Below are 27,442 nucleotides of genomic sequence, written 5' to 3'. Positions count from 1 at the left end.
CAATATGACCTTATTAAAATAAAACAGAAATACGTGCCTTTAACAAATTTTCACATTTAATATACAACAAGGCTTGCACATAACTAATAAATATAATGGTATATAATTGAGGAGCATTGTTGTTTTCCAACAAATTAATAAGTGTGCCCTTCTTGAAAACACAGAGAATAGTTTATTTTCTATTATAATCCTTATGCCACTTTAAATAGCACAATCTTAAGTACAATATTCACCTGAATAAGAATAAATATGAATTAAGATTGATGACTTCCATAGTCTTAAAGTTATATTTCCCTCCATATATGATAAAAAAGGAAATTAGTATTTATTAGTGCAGGAAAATCTAAGAAGCCATCACTATTTCTGTACTATTCATATGTAGTACAAAATCCCCCCAGTCTGTGCAAGGTCTGATTTCCCTGGCCACAATTTAAAGCACTGAGCCAACCCAAGTATTTAACAAACTGAGTACGAGCCACAAAACATTACCAAGCAACAGCAAAATCAGTTGTAAATCAATCTCAATTCCTAGAAAAAAATTTTATAGGTTATATCACCTAGTTGACAACACACACAGTAACCAAAACGTAATTGAGGCACCAGAACTTGGGTCCCACATTCACGGAATAACAGCATGTCCTCTTAAACACAATCTCACTGAGAATCAGTTTTCTTCTATGATTTGACAAAATAATCAACATACTGTGAAGATCACTTGAGGTCACATATGTACATACATTTTGAAAACTGTAAAGCAGTTTATACATATGTGTTAGCTTGTTAAAAATTTAAATGTGTCTATTTTCCAAACAATATTTTTTGATTTGAAAGTTAAAACAGCCTCTTGAAAAAAAAAAATTCATTAAAATCTGTTATAATATTCCATTTTTTAAAAAAATAAAAATTCTCTTTACTTTAAAAAAATTACATTTGTCAAAAAAAAAAAACGCTACAAAAAACAAGTCATACTTCATTTATATTTAGACAGTATTAAAAAGCACTTGAAATAAAAGTATGTACAGTTAGCTTGTAATTCTATTTTAACAATTTTTATTTAAATGGACAACTTCTATGGAACTTTACCTTGTTTATATTTCATGCAGCATCAAAGAAAGCAATCAGTGCATTTTGGTCATAACTGTCCAGAATTTCCAGTAAAAGAGGCACTTTGGTTTTTACATTGGTGCCTTTAAACTTGAACTTATCTATGAAAAGATCGGTGATCATGCCTACAAAGAAAAAAGGATAATTTTCTGTCATTGATTAATTCTATTAACCACACATTATTTAATGAAAGTGATTGCTTGAGAATTTCTTAGCACCTGTAATTTCTATTGTTTAACATACACAACTAAAAGGATTGGTGCATTAAAAAACATTTATTTGGGGGGGATTTTACAGCAAATTTCAAAATATAAATCATTTGGCTAATAACTCTCTTAACAACTGGTTACAAGCTATTAGTTCAGACAATCAACTGCTGGCCAGTTTTGAATTCCTATCAGTATATATAAAATTACAAGTGGTTTTCTTTTTTTCCCCACCAGTTTGACCATTTTGACATAGTGTAGACAGATTTTGTTCCTTACAGCTTTATTTGAAGTAAAATTCTTAGGATTTGACTTGAAGACAAATATTTCTAGATTCAAAGATATGGACATATGTACAGTAGAAATAATTCAAGCTGTCAAAGCCTTTATCTAAAGCCTCTAAGTTGTGTTTCATAGTTTTTCATATTTTAGTAAGATAATAAAAGGAATATACCATATGTATGGCATAATACTCATGGAAAGTAAGTGGCAGCATCTGACAACAAAACAACATTTCTGCAACAAAATGTATGAATATTCACACTAGGTGGAATTTAAAAAAACCTCATAGCAGTTTATGTGAGGTTCTGTTATTAATTCAGATCAAGTTAGATTTATTGCCAAATGATTTATCAAAAAATGCTTTTGATTTCGAAGCTTTCTGGACTGCAAAATTGGTGATAAGAGATGGCAGTTCTGTACCACCCTTCTTCTAGGTTATTATGAGGATAAAAGATCATGTGCTTGCCACATGGTAAATATTAAGATATCGGATATTATTGTTATAGCTTGTGAGCAAGTCTTTGGGCATAAAATAAAACCAATTGACTCCATAGAAGACTTGGCACAGTGCAAAAAGCATGCATCTTGGGGCAAGGAGGTCCTAATGAAGGCTTTGCTACTAGCTACTTATGTGGCAAATTCTTAAGTTCAGATTTCAGTTTTAAAAAATGTGAAAAACAGAGACAGCACCATCTATCTCACAGCACTGTTGTAAGGATTAAATATCCCACCTGATTATAAAGATGTATAAATAAATAGGTATACTATGCATATCAGGTCTTCTGTAAAGATTGAAAAAAAAATTTCCTTAAGCTGTTCTTTCCTTCCTCTCTCTCTGCCTCCTCACATCTCCCTCTTGCTCTTGCTTTTTCAATATACTGTGAAACACTCAACTTCTTGCCACCAAAGCAAAATGAATTTTAGACTATAAATTGACACAACACATATATAACCCTTATTCAATTTTGCATAAAAATATTAAATGCTGTATTTTGATATTTCAAAATAGCAATGAAAACTGAAAATTATGTGTATGTAATATAGCCTAAATTATAATGTTTCATAAGGTATCATACCAGGTTTCTTCATATATATAAATTAATTGCATTACATTTACTTCATTTGTTAATGTTTACTTGTATATTATCAAGTAAAAATATTAAACATTAAAACCAACTCGACAAAATACACTGTGCAGTACACTGGCTGTTACTGTTTCAGTCATGACTGCTGTAATCTTTGCCTATCTCCTTCCGCCTAGCTTCCCTCATGTGATCCTTTGCAAACAGCCAATAGAAAAGAATATGACAAGGTATGGTAGAATAGTGCACTAACCATAGAGTCTTTCAAGATGTGCAGGTTGCTTTTTGTATTCTTCCTGTAGGTGATCTGCCTCTTCTAGAATACAGCGATATTCTGGTATCAGAAAGTTTGTGTTTCCCTCATGAACCTGCAATTCCTTATTTAAAATAAAAAATAAAAGTACCTTAATTTCAAAATTCAGTCCAGTGTAAAGTGGACTTAAAGTATAAAAATTTAAGTTCTTTACCATTTTAGAAATCTGATCACAATAAAATAATAATCATGAATCCATGGCAGACATACTTACTTTTAAAGCATCAATTAACTGCACTTTCTTAGCCAAAAGCAACTGGTACTCCAGCTTTGGGTGGATTAGCTTTAATGTGTGTTTGACTGATACTTCATTTATCTCTAGAAGAAGTTGAGGCAGGGACAATTAGATAAGTCACTTTGATCAGGAACATTCTTATTGTAACAACAACCCCCCCAAAACAGAAAGAATGATTCTTTTTATGCTTTTCTTTTACCATAAGATATGTTGAGGTTAATTTTCCTTTTTGTAGCTTCTTTAGAGAGCACATCTTTTAGGATGGATATAGTAGAAATGTTGTCAGACTTAAAAACTCCTTCGCCTTTTCTGTAAAATTAATATTTTTAAAGAAACAGTTTTAGAAGGAAGTACATCCAATAAATATGTCCCGTAAACACATATTTTGTGACTAGAACCTTGTGTTTAGACTTCATTTAATTTTAAATTTCTTTATATACACATCTCACTATTAATGTAAAGCATATTTAAACATATAAACTACTACTGTTGTAGTAATTCAAGTTCTAAACATACTTGTAAAACTGAGTACAAGATGTTAGACATATGCCTCCTAAAGATATGACAATTTAAGTCCTTCACTTAAAACTTTTTTATTCATTTTCACTAATAAAATTTCTAATAGCTAATACCTTATATATATAAAATACATTTAGAACTGCTTACTTTCATGTAAGTTCTTATGTAACACCTAGATTAACAGCATGACTCCATGCTTCATCCTTAAATATCAAACCTAAGAGTAACATCTATAATCACAGGACCCTTCTTTTTCTTTAGGGAACCCCTTTGTCCTCTCTCTCTCTTTTTCTCTCTCCCCTCCTCATAGTTTCATTGGCCTCAACCCTATTTCTGGGACTTCAGGAAGAAGCTTTTACCAGTGTGCTTCATGACCACAGTGGTTCATGTTTTAACCATGATAATCAATCGTGGGACTTTTATTGGAACTAGTGGCAAAGCAAGGCTATGGTAGCTGAAAAGACATAAGGCTGGATGGAGGTGTTGTTGGCCCCCATGGCACCACACAGGAAAACCAAGAGCAGACAGAATCAGAGTTGAGCAATGAAAAGTGATGAAGTCTTAGAATGGAGAGGGTTAAAGGGATCAGTTAAGCTTCTGATCCAGTTGTGTCTGAAGCAGACTACTTAGTTATGCAAGCTGATAAATTCCTTTTATTTGGTTAATCCTGCTTACATTTGGTTCCTTTTTATGATGACCAAAATTTTCCTAATATATACTATCTTTACGTATTCAATGTGGCCTTTTTATTTGGTTTCATATTGACTAACTGTAGACAAATGCGAATTCTTTTTTTCTAGAAAGATTAATAATACACACTTATTTTGATCCCAATTATATTTTAGAAATCATGAGATTTTTTTCCCCACTAGTCTTCAACTTTAATGAAATTTCACATTAAATACATATACGGTACCTGGCACTGTAGAATGACTTACACAGTTTATCTTCCTTTAAGCATTACAATTCAGTGAAGTAAGTGCTATTATTTCCATTCCTCAGAAAAGAAACTGAAACTCACAAAGTAATATAGCTAAGGTCGAATAGCTGGCGAGTCACAGACTCAGATTCAAACCTAAGTATGTCTGTCTCCAAAGTATATACTTCTATACTTCTTCAATATATATTTCTTAATCAGGTACCCAAAAAACATTTATTGAGTGTACCACTATGTCCAAGGGGCTTCCCAGCTGGCTCAGTGGTAAAGAATCCGCCTGCAATGCAGGAGACCTGGGTTAGATCCTTGGGTTGGGATGATTCCCTGGAGGACATGGCTGCCCACTCCAGTATTCTTGCCTGGAGAATCCCCATGGACAGAGGAGGCTGGCCAAGTGCAGTCCATGGGGTCGCAAAGGAGTTGAACATGACTTAGCGACTAAACAACACTCTGCTCAAAGCCATGTGTTAGACACATGAGGATACAAACAAAAATAATAAAGAAATAAACTCTGCCCAGAAGCTTACAATCTGGTTTAGAGGCTAGCTTGCATAAAAATTATTACATACTTCAAACAAGTAACAATAAAAATCTAAGACAGGTAAGAATAAAATGCTACAGGAACAAAGAGCATCTAGGAAAACTTCAAAACTGTAGCTACTGAGTTGGACCTTCAAAGATAAGCAGAGTTTTGACTGTTAAGAAAAGAATATTTAAGGATACAGAATGATAAAAAGCAAAGATGTGCTACTGTAAAAATATATAACATGCAAGGGGCCTCTCAAATTGTCTACTATGATTAAAGTGTGAGGTTCGCTGTCATACTCCAAAACAGAAGTCATGATTCTAGGCTTAGACACAGATAAGATCCCCTGGAGGGTACAGTGAAATGGTCCCTCAGAACTGATGCTAAAACCAATTATATAAGCAAGATTTGGGGAAATAAATATATATAAAAAATAAAACCAATTAGATTTCTGTAGAGTTCTTGGTCCCAAAGGCTATATTCAAAGGTAAAATTATGTGTTCACTGCTGTTTGCTGAACTTAGTGTGGTAAAGTCTCAGCTAGAAAGCAGGAAGTAGAAAACCTCAGTAAACTGCTCAGGGAAACAATCAAGAGACAGAAACAGAGGGAAGATAAGAAGCCCTCTCCCCTCCAAACAACAAAATTAAAATAAAAACAAAAGATCAAACAGACAATACCAACCTATAGCTGTGAGAGAATGAGAAAAATTATAAGGGTACAAAGTCAAAGCAGATTACAGAGAAATCAGCCTTATCCAACACATTCTGAAAAAGAACAGAGGAGAAGAAAATTCTGGCCTCCACTATATTCAGAAACAGAAAGTAGGGAGGCCTATGGGAGGGAGTGACAGTGAACAGGGCAGGAGGGCAACTGTGAGCTGGAGGAAGAGTGTTAGAGAATGATGACCTTCACTTCATAATGTGGTAGCTTCAAAAGCCTGCATGTTCTAAGATTTCAAATTCTGAGCCATTTCTTATTTTTGCATAAAGAAACTCAATGATCATTCTTCTTGTAATTCAAAATGGAATTAGGATAAATGTTCATTTCAGTTTGGGAAGGACTTGCATGTTTACAATGTCTTCACATTAATCAAATCTTTGATGTCAATAAAATGTTAAAGTTTTCTTCATGAAGTTCTATGTATTTCTAAAAAAAGCATTCCCACATATTTTTATGAATATTTTGTTATTGTTTCTTTGAAACATTTTTAAAAAATAATTTATTTTCTAACTGGTTAGGGTTGAGAATGGGAAACATATTGATCTTTCATATTTATTGCTGCTGCTGCTGCTGCTAAGTCGCTTCAGTCGTGTCTGACTCTGTGCGACCCCATAGACAGCAGCACACCAGGCTCCCCGTCCCTGGGATTCTCCAGGCAAGAACACTGGAGTGAGTTGCCATTTTATTCTCTTAATCCCACTTGCTTTTCAGTAGATTCTCTTGAACAGTATAGTTTTCAAATTATATTATTTGCAAATTACTGTCTTAAAACATATGAAAATTTAGAAGTTCCATTTATGTAAAAACACGTGTGAAACACAAATAAGTTTTATTTACCTGTAGGTACTTTCAAGTTGTGTATCCAGGAAGGTGTTCTGAAAATAAAATGTCACACATTCTCCTGCTGGAGGTTTTTCAGGAACTTCAGGCATGCAAAAAACCACCCAGGAGTGAAGTTCAGAAAAACTGAACTGGCCTGTCAAAGTCAATGTATTCATGGGTCTGCAATTTAATAGAAGTGCACATATTTGTGTGGGAATACATAGAGGTATTATATGTACTTAATACATTAAAAAATAGGATTTTGCAATAGTAGTTACAAACATAAAAGCAGCCATTTAATTGAAAAATTAATTTCTCAGGTTAATCTTACCCATCAGATAAACATTTTGCTATACCTGTACTTTAACAGTTAAATGGCATAAATAGCTTGTTTTCATTATAACATGCCTTTACAAATAAAAATTCAGTTTATTTAGGTCAATTCCATTTTTAATAAGTTCATCTAGTATTTTTACTATACAAACTACAAAACATACTTACACAAGGTAAGGAAAAAAATCAGCATAATGTGACAGCAAAGAACTGGGCTTTTTAAAGACAGATAGATGTAGGTTTGAAACACTAGCTGCATGCCACTAGGAAAGTTAAGGAATGATACCTTCTATTTTGCAAGGATATGGAATTAAATTTCTATCCTGCAAATCACACATATACATAAAAGGTTGTAAAGAAAATTAAATGTAAAATGAATCAAATGGATAGTTAAGAAAATACAAGTTTATCGAATTAAAGGTACAGAAAGAATTTTAAGAGAATACAGAATAGAAGAAACTTTTGAGATCTCCACACCAACCTTATTTTCAGATTAAAAAAAAAACAACCAAAACCCACAGAGTTAAATTATTTCCATAATGTCATGTAGGAACATATATAAGACTATAATCCAAGGACAGCCCAGCTCAAATCAGCCTCTAAAAGAAGACAAAGACTCATCTCTATTAGAAATATTAACACAGCTATCCCCCGCTTTTTGAAAGCTCACTTTATGCCACTTTGATTTTATGTAAGGCCTACATGAGTACCTATTTTCAGTAGCCAAAAAAAAATCCAAAGAGGATTTTTGCTTTTACAAAAAAAGGTACAAAGCAAAAATAGCCTCAGCATCTGTTCTGCAGCGAGCTGTTAGAGAAGTAGCCCGCACCCCAGCAGCACCGAGAAAGGCCCACCAAGCTCCTCCTCCAGGAGCTACACTCAGCTCTGAGCACCAGGCGGCAGAGCTCTGAACTCTGTGAGCATCTGTGCTTTATCGCAATTGAGTCTAAGCATCCATTAGCAAGATGTGTCCTAAGGTAACTGCTTCTCTGCTTTATGCTATTTTGGCATATGAAAGGTTTCATTAAAATGCCCTACTTTCAGATAGCGGGGGAAATCTATACATAGCATTTAATATTTTTTTTAAGTACAAATTTGCTACCAGAATAAAATAACAAGTTTATATGCATCATGTAATATCCTGAAAATAAACTCTCCCTTTGTCCTACCTGTCATGATCAATAAAGTGAGTTCTTTGATGGAGTGAAAGGGGTTTGATATGGTACTGGCGGACCTGACATGTTTTGGGTTGAATTCTTGGAGTCACATATGCTTGAAGTGTGCCATACTGGCCTTCAATTGAGCGAATCTGATTCAACACAAAAGAGGAAAGAAAATAAGAATAATCTAGCAACATAATGCCATCTTTAAAATGTTCAACACAAGTAATCAAGTACTTAGGCTTTAATTTCTTCTGTAACACACTGATGGAAATAATGACATTCTATTCAACAGGAACTTTTTACCACTATAGTCAAAGAAGATTTTAAAAGATTTCAGCAATCAAAAGCAAAATTAATCCATCTGTAAGTCATCCCTCTGACCTGGACCTCCACAGGAGACACTCAAACACTCCAAGGAGGTATGCTTGCTCCTTGGAAGAAAAGCTATGACCAACCTAGACAGCATATTAAAAAGCAGAGACATTACTTTGTGAACAAAGGTCCATATAGTCAAGGCTGTTGTTTTTTCAGTGGTCATGTATGGATGTGAGAGTTGGACTATAAAGAAAGCTGAGCGCCGAAGAATTGATGCTTTCAAACTGGTGTTGGAGAAGACACTTGAGAGTCCCTTGGACTACAAGGAGATCAAACCAGTCCATCCTAAAGAAAATCAGTCCTGAACATTCAGTGGAAGGACTGATGCTGAAGCTGAAACTCCAATACTTTGGCCACCTGATGTGAAGAACTGACTGGGAAAGACCTTGATGCTGGGAAAGACTGAAGGCAGGAGGAGAAGGGGACGACAGAAGATGAGATGGTTGGATGGTGTTACTGACTCGATGGACATGAGTTTGAGTAAACTCTGGGAGTTGGTGATGGACAGGGAAGGCTGGTGTGCTGCAGTCCATGGGGTCACAAAGAGTTGGACCCGACTGAGTGACTGAACTGAGCTGAAGTCATCCCTACCACAGAATTTATAGATTTGTCATTCCAAAAGATCAACATTCTCATACACCACCTTATCACATCTAAAAACATAGGTGTATAATACACTGTATAAGAGTCACATTAAAAAATGGTAAAAATTTAGACATTTTTGTTGAAAGGATAAGTGAGTCAATAACTAAACACTTCATTCTCTCAGAAATGGGGGCATTACAGCATATGGCTATTATAAAAATCTATTGCAAGGGACCTTCCCTGACGGTCCAGTGGTTAAGAGTCTGCCTTCCAATGAAGGAGATACGGGTTTGATCCTAGTCAGGGAACTAAGATATCATATGCCACAAAGGGACTAAGCCTGTGAGCTGCAGCTACTGAGTCCAAGCTCTCTAGAGCCTGTGTGCCATAACAAGTGAAACCCTCGCTCTGCAGCTAGAGAAACCTTCATGCTGCAATGAGGAGCTTGTGCAGCCAAAAATTTTTTAAAAAATCTATTGCCAGAAAAAAAAAATGTTTCCAATAACTTAATTCTTAACTTTCTATGAAAACAGAAAAGCATACTCATAATCTAATTATGACATATGTGGATTAGGAAATTCTTTGTACCTTTTTAGTTGGATATCCTGAGAATTTAAAACACTTATAGAAAACTCTAATTCATATAACTGTGAAGACATAATTTTAGAGGAATTAGAAAGCAGTCCAGCTTCATGCATTGGGGAAGGAAATGGCAACCCACTCCAGTGTTCTTGCCTGGAGAATCCCAGGGATGGCGGAGTCTTGTGGGCTGCCATCTATGGGGTTGCACAGAGTTGGACACGACTGAAGTGACTTAGCAGCAGCAGCAGCCAACTTCTCTCTCCTGCCACCCCTTTCAACTCCTCCCTGCTCTAGTTCATGAAATGGACTGCAGAACCTCTTATATTACAAAGGCAGCTTCTCTAATCTAACTGACATATCAACTCATACTTTCCCTGGCATGTGAGGAGGGGAAAACAAATCAATGTTTTACCTAAATGGGAAACATAAATAAAAATTTAAAGCAAGAATTTTTTGCAAATGTTACACTAAAAATATTTCTCTGAATGCAAAGACAGAAAACATAAGGAAAGGATAAAGAATAAAAATACAGAAGGAAAATAAAAAATCCATCTGATAAAGCTATATCTTTAGGGCTTCTTTTTAAGGGGTAAGCTTAAACTGGTACATAAATTTTTCCACATAAATTCATAATTAGCATCAGTTCAGTTCAGTCACTCAGTTTTGTCCGACTCTTTGTGACCCCATGAACTGCAGCACACCAGGCCTCCCTGTCCATCACCAACTCCCGGAGTTTACCCAAACTCATGTTCATTGAGTCAGTGGTGCCATCCAACCATCTCATCCTCTGTCGTCCCCTTCTCCTCCTGCCCTCAATCTTTCCCAGTATCAGAGTCTTTTCAAATGAGTCAGCTCTTCACATGAGGTGGCCAAAGTATTGGAGTTTCAGCTTCAGCATCAGTCCTTCCAATGAATATTCAGGGATGACCTCCTTTAGAATGGACTGGTTGGATCTCCTTGCAGTCCAAGGGACTCTCAATAGTCTTCTCCAACACCACAGTTCAAAAGCATCAATTCTTTGGTGCTCATCTTTCTTTATAGTCCAACTCACATCCATACATGACCACTGGAAAAACCATAGCCTTGACTAGATGGACCCTTGTTGACAAAGTAATGTCTCTGCTTTTTAATATGCTGTCTAGGTTGGTCATAACTTCCCTTCCAAAGAGTAAGCGTCTTTTAATTTCATGGCTGCAGTCACCATCTGCAGTGATTTTGGAGCCCAGAAAAATAAAGTCAGCCATGTTTCCACTGTTTCTCCATCTATTTGCCATGAAGTGATGGGACCAGATGCCATGATCTGTTTTCTGAATGTTGTAATTAGTATAACACAGGGAATATAGCCAATATTTTATAATAACTATAAACAGTATAATTTTTAAAAAAGAACACAATTGTTCACGTTTTTAAAAAGTCATAATGTTTTCTCATTATATACTTCATATTCATTATTTTAAAAATCCAAACAATGAAGAAAAATTAGGATTAACATATGAGTCATCTGAAATTCTACCACCTAGAGATGATCATTATTGCTATTTTGATAGTCAACCTTTCATACATCTCTCTATGCAGATGTACAAAAATAAATGCATAATTTTACATAAATAAATTCTATTTATATCATAGACAGCTTTGTTTTTATTTCTAATGTCTTCCCTTATCTCTGCCTCTCCTAATACTATCATCTCCCTCCCCTTCACATCCCACCCAAACCTTCCCCCTATTGTATGACCTATCATATCAGACAGCTATGATTCTTTTTACATATTTCTTCATATTATAGATAATATGTATATACATATATAGAACTTTTATCTGCATTTTGCGTTTTTCATGGAATTGCTCTACATTAAAAGGAATAGGTGACTCAGTCTGGTCGGCTCCTTGCGCTCAGCGGCCGCGGCGGCAGCAGCAGACGTTGGCGGCCGAATTTAAAAAAAAAAAAAAAAGGAATAGATCAGCTCATTCTTTATTGCAGCTGTGCAATATTCTATGAAATGGATAAACAGCTACTTATTCAAACATTAAATACTGAGTGTTCACTTTGATTCCACCTTTCTGCTTCTACAAACAATGCTGCAGTTAATTATACATATATCTGTGGGTACACTACTATGACTTTATTGCTATGAAATAGATTCCAACAAGTAGGACTATAGCCTATTTTACCAAAGTGGCTTTAACAATTATTTACGTCAGCTATGATTGACAGTGTCCTTTTCCTCATCCTGTCACTAATGATGATGCTTTCTCTAAATTTTTGCCAATTTGTTAGACAAGCATAAACTGGAAGTTCCTTAACCAGATGTGAAAGAGTTATTGTGTAATAGCATCTCTCTTGAAAAAAAATCTTACTTTGAGTCTCAGAACATCAGCAACACCAGTAAAAAGTTATATAGTCCTTAATTTTGGGATTATAAATGTACCAATTTTTTTTTTTTAAATCTCACACTAAAAACTAAAATATATGTGTGCTAAAAAGAGTATTTAATTATAAAAATGATTATCCTAGTACATTGCAAAAGGAAACTTCAAAGATTTTCCCTGGAATAGATAGATAGTAATGCCATCACTGAATGCAGTCAGAAAAATCCAAATAATAGGAAAATACAGGGCAAATGCTCAGATACTTCAGTAACCAAATTACCTTATTTGGACTATGGCTGAATCAAATGTTAAATTAAAAGCAAAAACCACTACACTAAACATTTGATGATACTAAGGAATTATTAATTTTTATTTGGTTTGATAACAGTATTGTGATTAGGGTTAAAAAGAGTTCTTATCTTTTAAACATATATCCTGAAATACTTACAAAAAAAATTACATCCTGTATCTGCTTCAAAATAATTTGGAACAGAGAGTGACAGCATAAATAAGATTGTTATGAACTGATCATTGCTTAAGCAGGAATCATTACTCTTATGTATGTTTGAAACTTTCCATAATAGAAAATTAGAAAAAAATATTTCCAGCTAGAGGAAATTTAGGATTGGTAAAAATTTTAGTGAATGTAATTAGTTGAGTGTTAATAGAAGAGACAGTGGTTTGGGCTGAATTAAAATCAAATAGGTAAAGAATCCACGTGCAATGCAGGAGACCTGGATTCAATCCCTGGGTTGGAAAGATGCCCCTGGAGAAGGGAATGGCAACAGACTCCAAGATTCTTGCCCGGAGAATTCCATGGTCAGAGAGCCTGGCAGACTACGGTTCATGGGGTTGCAAGGAGTTGGATACATCTGAGCAACTAAGCACAGCACAGCACAGAAACCTCAGATTCTCAAAAACAGGTCATTCAAAAGACATTATTCAAAATGCTTGTTTCAGGGAGAAATTTAATGCAAATAAATGATATCACATGTTGCAAGATTTACCAAGGAAAAAGAAAGTTCGAACTTTCAAGTAAAGGTAATTTCAAACATTTTTACCTTGAGCTCTAGTCTTGTGGTATTTGCCTGGCACCGGTAAGTGGCGAGGAGAAAATTGTCATTTGACTAGGAATAATTCAGAAGTTGAGGAGAAGAATGAATCCATGTCTTTAAGAATAACAACAGCATCAATAATAATAACTGTTATCATTTTACTGAGCACCTATCATTTGGGTGGCACTGTGCTATGAGCTTTATGCTTATTCCTATAAACAACCCTATGTGGGAAGCTTTAACAGATGAAGAAAAGGGGTCATGAAGAGTTAGGTAACTTTCCTAAAAGCCAGTAAGTAATAACACTGGAATTCAAATTCATATCTATAGCTCAGTGCTCTTTCCATCTTGAATCTCTCCCATAACATTTAAAAATATTAATTGTCCTTCCAAAAATTTAACTGATAGTGCAAATCCCTTATGTTTATATTATAAAGGCAAAAAACATAAATGTTCAGTGTTGAACGTATTTGATTTTCACACATACATACAGACAACTTAGAAATATCTCATCTATGTATTTCCAGCAAATAGCACAGTGTCAAGTAGACCATAGGCATTCAATAAATGTTTGTTGAATAAAATTGCAGAGGTTACTTCATATAATATAACTTCTTGAAATAGAATAATAAACTACTAAAAACAAAAAAAAAGTATTTCTGGGTGCATGAATTGCAAAATCAGACAAAACAACATGAACTATTTGATATGCAATTTTCATGTACTGATATTTCCCTATTTTTAATAAATACCTGAAGAAATAAAAGGAACGCTACTATTAAAAGAAAATTCAAATGTTTTAAACTCAGCAAGCACAGAGGATAAGTCAACTTAAAAATAAATATGCTTTTGTGTAATTAAAAACAAATGTTATGCATCTCAGTGCTTATAGATAAAATGACTAATTAAAAGAGATAAAATGTCTGGAGTTAGGTTTGGGATGGGGAGAAGAGGGTAAAGAGCAGAAAACAAGACTGACCATATGTTAAAGTTAGTGAGGAGTTCATGGAGGTTGTGCTATTCTTTCTCCTTTCGTGTATGTTTGAAATCTCTATAAGATTTTTTAAGTCATCATTCTAGAAAACAGGTTTTAAATTAGTATAAAATACTCGAATCCTGCATTGATATAAACAGGCTAATTTTTCACTGTAACTTAGGAATTAAAGATCTGAAGTTCATACTAACTTGATTTTTTTTAATGATCATAAAAACGTAGGTCTTAATCATTTGTATCTTATTCTCAAACAGAGATGGCAAGGCATATATGATAACAATACAACTGCTTTTTGATAAATCTCTTATCAAAAAAAAGTTTTACTCTGAAATTATTTTGAAAATTATTCCCTAATATAACTATCAACTTTGTTCTTTATCTATTCTTTTTATCCTTCTCTTTTTAATGCCAGTTCCAGTCAGACTTTCTTCTCTGGCTTGCCTTCCCTAGACCTTTTCTGTACCCTAACTTCTCCTCAGGAGCTGCACCTAGCACCAAGACTTCTAGCCGGCTAGTACCACGTAGAGGGAAGTGAACGGCAAATGCATCCGAAAGCTCAGATATGGGCTCATCCTGGGTACTCTGCACAGAGTAGGTGTTCGATAAATGTCTACTGAATGAGGGTAAGCAAGAGTCAGCAAGAAAAAGTGCGGAAAGGCAGGCAGATGGAACAGATCGTGTTTAACTGTAGGAATGTGTGAAACTATATAGCATTTTGAAGAAATTTTAAGAACTTCAGTTTGGCAGAAATCATGTGCCTGGGAGGGAAGGTAGCAGCTGGTGAGAGATTAAGTTGGAGTTGTAATCAGAGCTGAATTATGGAAAGCTTTTATGCTACAGTGAGAGGTCTAGACTTACATGCAGCTCAGGAAAGGTTTTAAAAGGTTGTGAGAAGAGAAATGACACAGTGATGTTTGTACTTTAGGAAGGTCTCTTGGATGGAAGTGCACAGCATCTCCTGTGATTGACAGGCAATACTGAAGGCAGAGAAACTGGTGAATGAGTAGCTGAAGCAAGCATGGTGAGAGCTGGAAGGTTAACAGAAGTGGAAATGAAGCAAAGTAGACAGCTAAGAGCAAGGGAGCGAGAACTGACAGAAATCAGTGACTACAGTAGTTTCCCCTTTATCTGTGGTTTTGCTTTTTGGGGTTTCAGTTACCCATGCTCAACTGTGGTCTGAAGATATTAAATAGAAAATGCCAGAAATAAGCAACTCATGTTTTGCTTACAGAATCACACACCATTCTGAGTAGTGTGATGAGAACTTGTAACATCCCACTCCATCTCATCTGGGACGTGAATCAGTCCTTTATCCTGCATATTCATGTCATATATGCTACCTGCCCGTTAGTCACTTAGTAACCATCTCTGTTATCAGATGACATGTTGTGTTCAGGTAACCCATGTTTTACTTAATGATAGCTCCAAAGTGCAAAAGTAATGATACTGAAAAAAAACACAGTATTATTCAAGGGTTCCGTAGTATTTATAATTTTAGGCATCCACTGGGGCTTTTAGAATGCACAGTATCTCCAGCAGATAAGAGGGAGGGATCCACTATAATTGGATTAAACAAATAAGAAAAAAGGAAAGAATTTAAGACAACACTCCAGTTTCTAGATTATCTGAATACAGAGAAAGAGAATACAAACAGATTTTGAAGGAAAGGTTATGGAAGGAAATATTGAAGGAACATTGACCCTAATAGCATTTACAGGTTTCATACAAAATGGCATAATGAAAATGGAAGCACCTAAAGAATTCTTTATATTTTTTACTCACCTCAGAATCACAGCTGCTAAAGCTGACAACAGCAGAATTTTTATCCACATCAAGTAAATCTATTGGAACATCACTCTACAATCAATATTAAAAGGAAAAGAAAGGTTCAGGTAGAAAACTAGAAATTTTCCAACACATATTTTCTCTTAGGGTTTTCTTTGGTTCTAGTTTATGTTAATTTCTAAATATGAGAGTATGAACTCTCTTAACTTATATTTGATAATACCTACTTCTAGAAAATAAATATAATATGAATAAATGTCATATTATGACTTATTTTCTAATTTGGATTAATCAGAGATTACAGATTTTAATCTCTCACTGCTCTTTTTAAAATATAGTCTTCTTAGACTTTTCTGTCAGTACTAAAAATGCTACCATGGGCTACATATGGTCATGTTTATCTTTGTGACCCCATGGACTATATCCTGCCAGGCTCCTCTGTCCCTGGGATTCTCCAGGCAAGAATACTGGAGTGGGTTGCCATGCCCTTCTTCAGAGGATTTTTCGAGCCAGGGATCGAACCTGGGTATCTTATATCTCTTGTACTGGCAGTCAGGTTCTTTACCACTAGTGCCATCTGGGAAGCCCATGTTTATTTATATCAGTTCATTTTTATAATTTTTTATTCCACCTGTAACACAGAAAGAGGGTAATTCTTAATCTACTCTGGAGAAGTAGCTTCTAGAACAATGAGTTTGCACTGTGCTCTACATAAATGATGCACCTAGAGTTGTTCAGTGCAGCAGTCCCTGAGCTAACACTACCTAAGAGAAATTTCTGCCCTTCAGTTTTAATTAATAATCCTCCCCCTCCCCCATATCTTTTCAAACTTTGTCTTCTTCTTCCTCTTTACTCTTATTTTCCATTCATCTTTCTATCATCTTTTTCCACTCTCTATCTTCTAGTATAAGAAAAAAATAATTAAATAAATTGAAAAAGGGTGCTATACATTATTATCTCTAGGTTTTACCCTTCGGAATCATCTGCTTTGCCTATTGACCTATCTAGAAACTGATGGCTAATGAGCAGTCAGTTACTGTAAACTGTACAGTACAGTACAGTTTACTGTACAGTTTACATGTACTGTAAACTCTTACTTTAGTATTTGGAACTTAAAGATCCTATTCAGGATATTAAATACTGAAGTTTTACAAATCACATCTCTGTTAAAATTTTCCTAAAGGCTATCCAAAGAACAAAATCCTAAATGTCCTTCCTCAATCTTTCTGAAACGTAAGTTCACCAGCCTTTTGTTTAATATGTATAGGGTGAAAGTAAAGATATAATTTAAATAATCTATAAGCAAACTGATTATCTAATGGAAGATTAAGATAAATGTTTAAAATCACTGTCTAAAACTAAAAGTGTCCAAAATAAATAGTGGACACTAAAATAGATCCAGTCATAAAACAAAGAAATTATGCATTTTACTTACCTGTATTAAGACATTATCTATCGCTGTCTGCACCTCTAAGATAAGGCTGTAGCTTGCATCATCTTTATTTAATGTAAACTTGTCATTTACACTAAATGAAGGTACTGCTGATTTTGCTTTGCTTGACTGAGAAGACTGTTGATATTTCTCTCTCTCCTGTAGCACTTTATACTGCAGCTGTTCCAATTCACTCCTAGAGGAAAATATAGAACTTCGTCACCTATAACCATTTGAGGTCCTCAGAATGTTTACAAAAATTTGACAGACATTTACTTCTGCAAAATGGATTTTTTAATTGGTTGCATTTGAACTGTAACAGAAATAGAAACAAAATTTTTGCTTCTATCACTGACCAACTGGTTCCATATTATCTATCTATAATCTAAAAACTAAAATATCTTCTCAGCCCCATACCAGCAATATTAATAAAGAGTTGTAAGAATCAAGGCAAGCTGCAAATACACATGAGTCTGGCTTCAGTTACATGTAGTACTAATCAGAAGACAAACTGATTGTTCTGGGGTAGAATAACTTAGATTTAATGAGAAGGAACAAAATGTGTGAAATCAATAAACATGTACCTTTCAGAAAAACATTAGAGTAGACAGACAACAAAGACTGCAGAGTATCAACGATAATCATAAGCCAGCTGAGTTCCACCAAGTGCTGGAGACTGAACTGTGCAGGCACTGCTTTGAGTTGCTCCAGTTAAAGGGAAAGGCCAAATGCAAACGAAGGAAACAGTAACTGGGAGAGCACAATATGAGGTTTAGCTACCTCAAGTTTAGAGGGAAAGTCTGGGAAGAATCTTGAAAGAGATTTGTGCAATTAACCAAGGAAAAGATTCATTCACTCAAGAAATATTTACTGAGTGACTCTATGAACAAAACAGACATAACCTTCTCATAAGCATACATTCCAGCGAAATCAGGAAGGGGTTGACTTAGTTATAAATATAAGGTATAGTACTGAGGGCATAAGATAGCAATTCATTAACTCTACTTGGTATCCTTACTGAAGAACATTAGAGCTTTCTCTCCTAGTGACTCTGGTGAACTGGTTTGTGGTGAACTGGTGGTGTGGCTTTAGTGAACTAGTACTTGTGGCAATTTGTTGCCTCAAAACTTCTGTAGCAACTACCACCAAAAAAAATTGATTTTCACTCCCCCAAGAAGTTGGCAAGGGCTGAAGTAAGGAGAATAATCATTAAAAGTTGCACCACCTATGGACACCTTATCTTTGACAAAGGAGGCAAGAATATACAATGGAGAAAAGACAATCTCTTTAACAAGCGGTGCTGGGAAAACTGGTCAACTACTTGTAAAAGAATGAAACTAGATCACTTTCTAACACCATACACAAAAATAAACTCAAAATGGATTAATGATCTAAAGGTAAGACCAGAAACTATAAAACTCCTAGAGGAAAACCCAGGTAAAACACGCTCCAACATAAATCACAGCAGGATCCTCTATGACCCACCTCCCAGAATATTGGAAATAAAAGCAAAAATAAACAAATGGGACGTAATTAAAATTAAAAGCTTCTTGCACAACAAAGGAAACTATAAGCAAGGTGAAAAGACAGCCTTCAGAATAGGAGAAAATAATAGCAAATGAAGCAACGGACAAAAAATTAATCTCAAAAATATACAAGCAACTCCTGCAGCTCAATTCCAGTAAAATAAATGACCCAATCAAAAAGTGGGCCAAAGAACTAAACAGACATTTCTCCAAAGACGACATACAGATGGCTAACAAACACATGAAAAAGATGCTCAACATCACTTATTACCAGAGAAATGCAAATCAAAACCATGATGAGGTACCATCTCACACCAGTCAGAATGGCTGCTATCCAAAAGTCTACAAGCAATAAATGCTGGAGAGGGTGTGGAGAAAAGGGAACCCTCTTACACTGTTGGTGGGAATGCAAACTAGTACAGCCACTATGGAGAACAGTGTGGAGATTCCTTAAAAAACTGGAAATAGAACTGCTATATGACCCAGCGATCCCACTGCTGGGCATACACACTGAGGAAACCAGAACTGAAAGAGACACGTGTACCCCAATGTTCATCACAGCACTGTTTATAATGGCCAGGACATGGAAGCAACCTAGATGTCCATCAGCAGATGAATGGATAAGAAAGCTGTCATACATATACACAATGGAGTATTACTCAGCCATTAAAAAGAATACATTTGAATCAGTTCTAATGAGGTGGATGAAACTGGAGCCTATTATACAGAGTGAAGTAAGCCAGAAAGAAAAACACCAATACAGTATACTAACGCATATATATGGAATTTAGAAAGATGGTAATGATAACCCTGTATGCGAGACAGCAAAAGAGACACAGATGTATAGAACAGTCTTTTGGACTCTGGGAGAAGGCGAGGGTGGGATGATACGGGAGAATGGCATTGAAACATGTAAATTATCACATGTGAAACGAATCACCAGTCCAGGTTTGATGATATAGGGTGCTCGGGGCTGGTGCACTGGGATGACCCAGAGGGATGGGATGGGGAGGGAGGTGGGAGGGGGGTTCAGGATGGGGAACATATGTACACCCGTGGTGGATTCATGTCAATGTATGGCAAAACCAATACAATATTGTAAAGTAAAAAAGTTAAAAAAAAAAGTTTCAGCAACTCCTACTTCTTCACTGTATGAAGCAATTTTCCTTGAGGCCCTTGTCATAGGACTTGTCAAACTGAACAGGCCGTGAAAGTGATCCTTGTGTCTAAAGGAGTTAACATTACTCATTTCCAGTAAGAAAACTTATAAGCCAAAGCTATAGATTCAGAAAGGTCCACAATAGCAGTGAATATTAGAATTAATGAGGAATAGAGCCATCTATATTGGCTACTTTCTAATGTCTATTAAAAAAAACACTATAATAGACAAATGCAAAAACATATTCTTAGATTTTTCTTAGATTTTTGATCTAAGAAAAAATCAACATAGAAAAAAACACATAAAAAGTATATTTCTAACTCCAAATATTAATCAGCACTTACTGCTAATGTTCTCAAACTGATAAACTTTCACTTAAAAAGGTGATAAACTAATTAATTATATAATTTCTTCCAGTAAAATATACGGTACCAGTAAGTAAGAAAAAAAAACAACAATCACATACTTCATGAAATGAAAAAAAAAAAAAAAAAGGCAAACCAAAATCCAAAATTACCGTAAAGAAGAAATTTTATTCTGCATCTCCTGATTAAATTTTAGTTCTTCTCCTGGTCCACTTTCCTTATGAACAGGCTCTGTGGTCAGACCTGTAATCCAGCCTGTAGAGATGAATTAAATCGTACACCATTAAGTGCTGCCAGTGTTAAACCCAAAATGCATGCCCCTTTGTCCACCAACATCAACCTCATTTAGTTTTGGACTTATTCTTTTTCAAAAAAGCATAAGCAAAACAAAACAAAAGAAATCAAGCTGGAAGATATTCAAACTATAAGGAAATTACTTCAGATACCATTTTTGCTTTGCTTGAAATACTGTAATACTGCAATTAAAGAAATCCTTTACTTCTTAATTTATAACTTTAGTTTTCAGGGATGAAATAAGTCAACATAGTCTAGCAAATGCAAAAAAGAACTGATGAGTAAGAGTTGTCTTTCAAAAATTACTTTCATGGAAAGTTAAAATCTCATATAACTATTGCAAAAATACAAAAATGACCAACTCAAAAGAAAGTAAGTTTTATAAGAAATGTACATAGTAACAAAACAAACTAAATTTCAGTAAATAATAATTTTTAAGTCAAAGGATATCATTTAATTTTCAAAGATACTAGAGATATACTAAACACTTTTAAAAAGCATTAATAAAGAAATTATTTTATAAATCAATAACACTCCTTTCTTTCTTATTTTTAACCAATAAAGCTTTTAATGCTATAGGTAAGGGTTACTTACTAATAAACTTAAAAAAAAATCAAAAGCACTTTATCAAATTTATATATTTTTAAAAGCAATTTATCAAATTTATATTTTTTAGATTGATTCTTTCAACTAGCTATTACAATTTTCATTTACCTTACCTGAGTATGTGGATACCACGATTTCATCATAGCCATCTTTCCCTACACAACCACCCTGGATTGATGTGACACTCTCAGACAACGTCTACAATGAATTTAAATCAAGCACTTCATCAATAAAATTTCACAAAGTTAAATAAGCTACAAAACTTATTTTCCTATCTCCCAACATTCAATATATTTTTATTGAATACTTCTGAGATTGGAAAGGTGAAAATCCTGCACAAGTGGCCAGAAATTCCAGTGTTTTTCAATATGAGGAAAGGAGACTGAAAATGACTCATGTATCTGTGTGTACCACTCAGCTGCAGTAGTTATTAATAAGCAAAGATCATTTATTTATATAAAGAAGTAAGTTCTTTTTAGAAAAACATTACATAAGCAAAACTCTTAACACATTTAGTTTATTATCTGAATTCCACAGACCACCTCTCATGTGTTTTCTCCAAGCAGCTTCTTAGAAGAATAAAGAAAATGATAGCTAACATGGGACCTCTAGGGAATTTGCTATTATGGAGAGAAACCCTGTTTTTCAGGAGTTTATATCTCTTTAAAGAAATACTTCCCAAACTTGTCTGACAATAATTACTTGGATGAGTCAACCAGGAATCTGTTTTTAACAAATACTCTAGGTCAGTGGCTTTCAAGCTATTTGAAAAGTAATCAATAAGTTTTATACTGCAATCTGGTATACTTCACATATGAACATATACAACAACAGGAATAACTTAAAAGGCTTAAGTATTGTACTCTGATATATTCTAATCTATTCTCTTTCATTAAGAAAAAAAATGGGCTGGCAACCCAGGAGCTCTGCTAGGTAACTCTTACTAGGCAAACCCCAAAACCATTGTTCTAAAGGAGAAGGTAGAGGGAATGGACACTAGCATTAAAAATGCTAGCCGTCTTCACCCTCCCTGTAGAAGGCAAATCACTGAGCTATTCCGCAAATCAGACTATCTTAGCTGTTCCTGAGCTAATTACCTGAGGGATTCAAGTAACAGAGGTTTGATTAAATATCTGCATACAGTTAGGTTCATAAGTGCATTTTTCTTTTCCTTTGGGCATGCTGTATGGCTTGTAGGATCTTACTTCGCTTACCAGAGATTGAACCCATGCCCCCCACAATAGAAGCATAGAGTCCTAACCACTGGACTGCCAGGGAAGTCTAAGTGCATTTTTAATGAGTGTCCCAGTGTACTTAATATATACACTAGAACTCTTTGAACTTTTTTGTTCATGTTCCTGCTAAAGTTAATTCTGAAAAAAAAAAAAAAACTGCATCCATTCCTGTGTACATTTTTCAACTTTCAGATTTTCATCATTACTATATTTAAATTATTTAACTTTTAGTCTTTGCTTTCTGACTTCTGAAGTTTTTTTATCTTGCTTAGGAAATTCTCTTATCACCGATATTATAAGGATTATATTTTTATTATTTCATTATGTTACTGTTTTCAGCCATCTTCCTTTCTTCTCTGCCTTCCACCTTCCCGCCGTCCCTCCCTTCTCTTCTTTTATCTGTCTATTTTTGGTGGCAGCTGGGTCTCTGCTGCTGCTTGTGGGCTTCCTCTAATTGTGGAGAATGGGGGCTGCCCTTTGTTGGTGGGCGGGGGCTATCCCTGCGGGGAGGGGCTTCCCTTGTTGCGGAGCACAGGCTGGAGGCACACAGGCTGGAGGCACACCGGCTTTGGCGGTTGCGGTTCATGGGCTGAGCTGCTCCGAGGCATATGAGGTCTTCCTGGAGCAGGGATCGAACACATGTCCCCCGCATTAGCAGGCGGATTGTTAACCACTGGAGCAACAGGGAAACCACCTCAAGTGATTATTAATTATAACTTACTCTCTCCTCACTTAGAAGTACCTTATTTAACCTACTGTACTCAGGAACAGTTAGAAAATTAAAAAAAACTGTAATTTCTACATTTTTTTGCCAATACAACATTTTAATGAAATTCATTTACTTTATGTAATTCAAGTATCTTTTTATAAAAGACCTAGAGTTGTAGAATTAGTTAATTCAACTTATATTTTGTAAAACCAGTCACAAACCATAAAACAAGAGATCCTAGGCAATACAGTATAGACATATTTTATGTAAGTAACAACATAGAATACTAATTAGGGGAATTCACAAAAAAAGACCTTGGTCATGGTTCAAAATGTTGGTGAGTAAATACATAAATTTAAGTTAAAATGTGATGTTTAGGATTCCCCAGGTGGTCCAGTGGTTGTGAGTCTACCTGCCAATGCAGGGGACACAGGTTTGATTCCTGCCCCAGGAGGACTCCACATGCTATGGAGCATCTAAGCCCTTGCGCCACAATCCCTGAGCCCACACCCCACAACTACTGAAGCCTGCACACTTAGACCCACGTTCTGCAACAAGGGAAGCCACCACAGTGAGAAGCCCACACACCCCAACTAGAGAGTAGCCCCCACTCGCTGCAACTGGAGAAAGCCTGCATATGGCGACGAAGACCCAGTGCAGCCAAAAATAAATTAACTAAAAAATATTTTTAAATGCAATGTTTAAGGTATACGTATATTATCTTTTTATGATCTGCTCCTTAACTTTTTTGATTAACCAACTGTCAATCCAGACTGTGTCAAATAAGACGACTTCTCCTGATTAGAAAGACAACAAAGTGAGTGACATCAGGAATGAAGACGAGATAACAAATCTGCAGCTTTAACATAATGTGAAAGCAGTACCTCTGTCATCAAACAAACAGAAGAAAGACTTGAAAGACAGGAATCCTTAGTGCCACACCTGGCAGAGGGGACACATGTTATGTCATTACTGGCATTTGGAAAAGAAGTCAAAGAGGAGATTTGAGGTCTAAATAGGAAAGTTTCCCAGGGGTTAATGAGAAAAACTAAGAGATCTCCAACATAGGACAATTATGTATGTTTAAGCCTAAACTGTTATTTGCATCATTAACAAGGTGACTTTTTATATAAGATGAATATGAAATATATCTAGAAAATATGTTGTACAATGTTTTTATCCCCATATTATCTATATAATACTATACTTTATCTGTGCGTCAAAACATCTGTATTTACTGACATGCAATTAAAGTAGGTACTGGGAGAACTTCTACCACAATTAGAGAAACCAGACAACGAAAGAAAAGTTGATACCGAGTTGTGACTTTTTGTTGTTTTTAAACAGCCTCAACACATCATGCATGAGGCAGAAGAGGGAAACCCTGGACAGGAGAATACCACTTCATGAAAATGAAAGATTCAGTTTATGCGAGAATGCTTCTCCATGTGACTCTATACCTTGGGATAAAGAAGCCTAATTATGCTTAAAATTTGTGAGCTAAAAATTACTCTTATCTAGTATTTCTTATACAGTAGACCTTGGGTGACTAAAAGTGAAATTGCTACTTTGCTCTCTCTGTTTAAGGATATTTTTTATATCATCTCAACAATATGAAGTTTATTCTCCAAATCTTATTACTTTAAAACAACACAATCTCATTTATGTTACCCAAACATATAAATGTTACTCCTATAATATATTATGCATTATAGAAACTAAGGTAAAATATTTAATAATTTAGATATAGAATATTTAGAAATCAAATGAAAAAGTAATTCATTGTTCAGCTTGAGGGCAATATCTATTATTCAAACATAAGAGCAGTCTAGACAAGATTTTGATAATATCAAAGCAGCAATATTTTAAGCCAAACACAAGATTTTAACATAATCATTTAATAAAACACAGACTGTCAGCCATTTCTATAATTGTCTGATGAATGATAAACATATATAGTCTTCTTAAAAATGAACTTACATGATCAAATCGTAGAACAGGCTCATTGGCATTATCAAAACCATATACTTCCACCATTCCATCATCTCTTCCAACAAGTAAATCTTTAACCCCATCACCCACAATGTCAAAGCTGTCAACACACAAAATACCTTTAAAAAAAGGTAAGTGATAAATTAGCAATAATACTGATATTGCAGTCAAATATACTATGAATGAAAAAAAATCTATATATCAGAGTAGAGAAAAAAAAAAAAAACAAACAGTAAATTACAACTATGGCAGTAACTTCCTAATTCAATTGCCTGTCCTTAATTTCAACCTGTTTCCTGGCAAATCCACTCTCTATGGAGTGTTTTTGTTTTAGTTTTGGTAAATTAGATCACATCATATTACCACTTACAGTTTTCCAATGACTCCCCACTGCACCTAGACTAAAATTCAAACCCTTTACCAAGGCTCCCAAGGACCTACATGACTTGGCCATAGCCTACCTCTGACTTCATTTCATGCCATATTTAGCCACACTGGTCTTCCTTCTGCTCCTCAAACAAATAGAATTTACCTCTGCCTCAAGTTCTCTGCCTTTATTTTTTCCTCTTCCCAGACATTTTTTTCCCTTAAATGTTTTGCATTGTTAACATATTTTCTCATAAATCAGATTTCATGCTGTACTTATAAAGAGCCATCCAAATTTACCAAGTCAGATAAAAATTCCCCTTAGAAAGGTATAAATTTCTTACAAAAAAGGAATATTCTTTGATCTCACTGTACTTCTTTGACTCATACCAAGTACTCCCAAATTCCAATTAATTCCCTACAGCAAACAATGAAAACTGGATTTGAGCCGAGATTGATGTTATAGATAAACGTTAGCCCATAAAAGCCTATCCATCCCAAATTACTATTAGTATATCCTGTGTGTTCTCAGTAGTCGTGTCTGACTCTTTCTGACCCCTTGGACTGTAGCCCACCAGTCTCTTCTGTCCATGGGATTTTCCAGGCAAGAATACTAGAGTGGGTTGCCACATCCTACTCCAGGGGATCATCCTGATCCACAGATTGAATCAGTATCTCTTATGTTTCCTGCATTCACAGGTGGATCCTTTACCACTGAGCCACCTGGGAAGCCCCGTTAGTACATCTTACCTTAAAAAGTTACAGCAAAACTGATGGACCTGCTAAATAAACAAATAGTAAATACACATGAGGTGGCTCTGTAAATTGCTAGGTCTGCTCTGCCTTACGGATAAAGGAAACAGGATGAACTATACAATGCAGGTTGGTCTATTTATCTATCTGTCTCTGTGGCCAAGCACCATGCAGCAGGCAGGGTCTTAGTTCTCCGACCAGGATCAAATTCATGCTCTTGGAAGTGAAAGCATGGAGTCCTAACCACTGGACTGCCACGGAATTCCCAGGTTATTTTATTCAATAATCGCTAAAATTCAGAATCTGAGTTACATAAAAAACATACCTCCCCTCTTTTTCTCATTTCGAATTTCCCACTTGTGTATTGGTTTGGATGTAGTGATCTGAATAAGCCCAAGTTTTCCATCTGACGTTCCAAACAAAAGGTCTTCTCCAGAGTCACCTAGTTACAGTTAAAGTCAACATATTATAGTTATCTCACAGCTCACACTATCCCTTTAAAATTAAAATACTTTCCTATATATTGGCTTTCATATAAAATCTCATTTAAAATATTATGAAAAGACAGATTTTAATTAATTTACTTATTTTAGAAAGATGGTTATACATTCACAGAATTTTATAACCATAAGAGATGGTTTCCTCATCAAGTAATCTTGAGATGAGGAAACTGAAAAGTCAAGTTCAGTGACTCATTACTGTTAGCTACTGGCAAGTTAGAAGACAACTTTCTCTATTTCAGTTCAAGTTCTTTTTACAGTTTCCCATTTTCACTTAATATATAGTTAAATGATTAAAACCCTGAAACATCTAAACTTAAATAACATAACATTATTTGATTGTCAAAAATTAAATCCTCATTACCGCCATTTCCATTGTGTAGGGCTAAAACAGAAGGTGGGCCAGGAACTTCAATTTCATACGTCACATCAGATCCCTGAAGGATAACAAGTATTTTAAAACTAAAACAGAATACAAATTGAAATACTGATAATAAAAGGATTCATAGATAACAT

General features: G+C 35.1%; 1 protein-coding gene across 1 annotated transcript in view; it reads right to left on the bottom strand.

The window, feature by feature from the left end:
* Positions 1–38: 38 nt before the first annotated feature.
* Positions 39–27,442, bottom strand: part of BBS7 (Bardet-Biedl syndrome 7) — a 39,224-nt gene continuing 11,820 nt past the window's right edge. The window contains exons 6-19 of the mRNA XM_061419263.1: positions 27,291–27,363; positions 26,752–26,868; positions 25,296–25,426; positions 21,485–21,569; positions 20,624–20,726; positions 17,425–17,617; positions 15,987–16,061; positions 13,217–13,282; positions 8,250–8,389; positions 6,763–6,927; positions 3,422–3,531; positions 3,202–3,305; positions 2,928–3,051; positions 39–1,229 (exon numbers count right to left, since the gene is read on the bottom strand). Of these exons, the coding sequence (XP_061275247.1) occupies positions 1,096–1,229; positions 2,928–3,051; positions 3,202–3,305; positions 3,422–3,531; positions 6,763–6,927; positions 8,250–8,389; positions 13,217–13,282; positions 15,987–16,061; positions 17,425–17,617; positions 20,624–20,726; positions 21,485–21,569; positions 25,296–25,426; positions 26,752–26,868; positions 27,291–27,363 (1,620 nt within the window). The 3' untranslated portion in view covers positions 39–1,095. The remainder of the gene's footprint in view (positions 1,230–2,927; positions 3,052–3,201; positions 3,306–3,421; positions 3,532–6,762; positions 6,928–8,249; positions 8,390–13,216; positions 13,283–15,986; positions 16,062–17,424; positions 17,618–20,623; positions 20,727–21,484; positions 21,570–25,295; positions 25,427–26,751; positions 26,869–27,290; positions 27,364–27,442) is intronic.

Source organism: Bos javanicus, chromosome 6 (assembly GCF_032452875.1).
Source record: "Bos javanicus breed banteng chromosome 6, ARS-OSU_banteng_1.0, whole genome shotgun sequence".
Lineage (NCBI taxonomy): Eukaryota > Metazoa > Chordata > Mammalia > Artiodactyla > Bovidae > Bos > Bos javanicus.
Note: the sequence above shows the minus strand (reverse complement) of the source record. Positions and strands in the feature narration are given on the sequence as shown.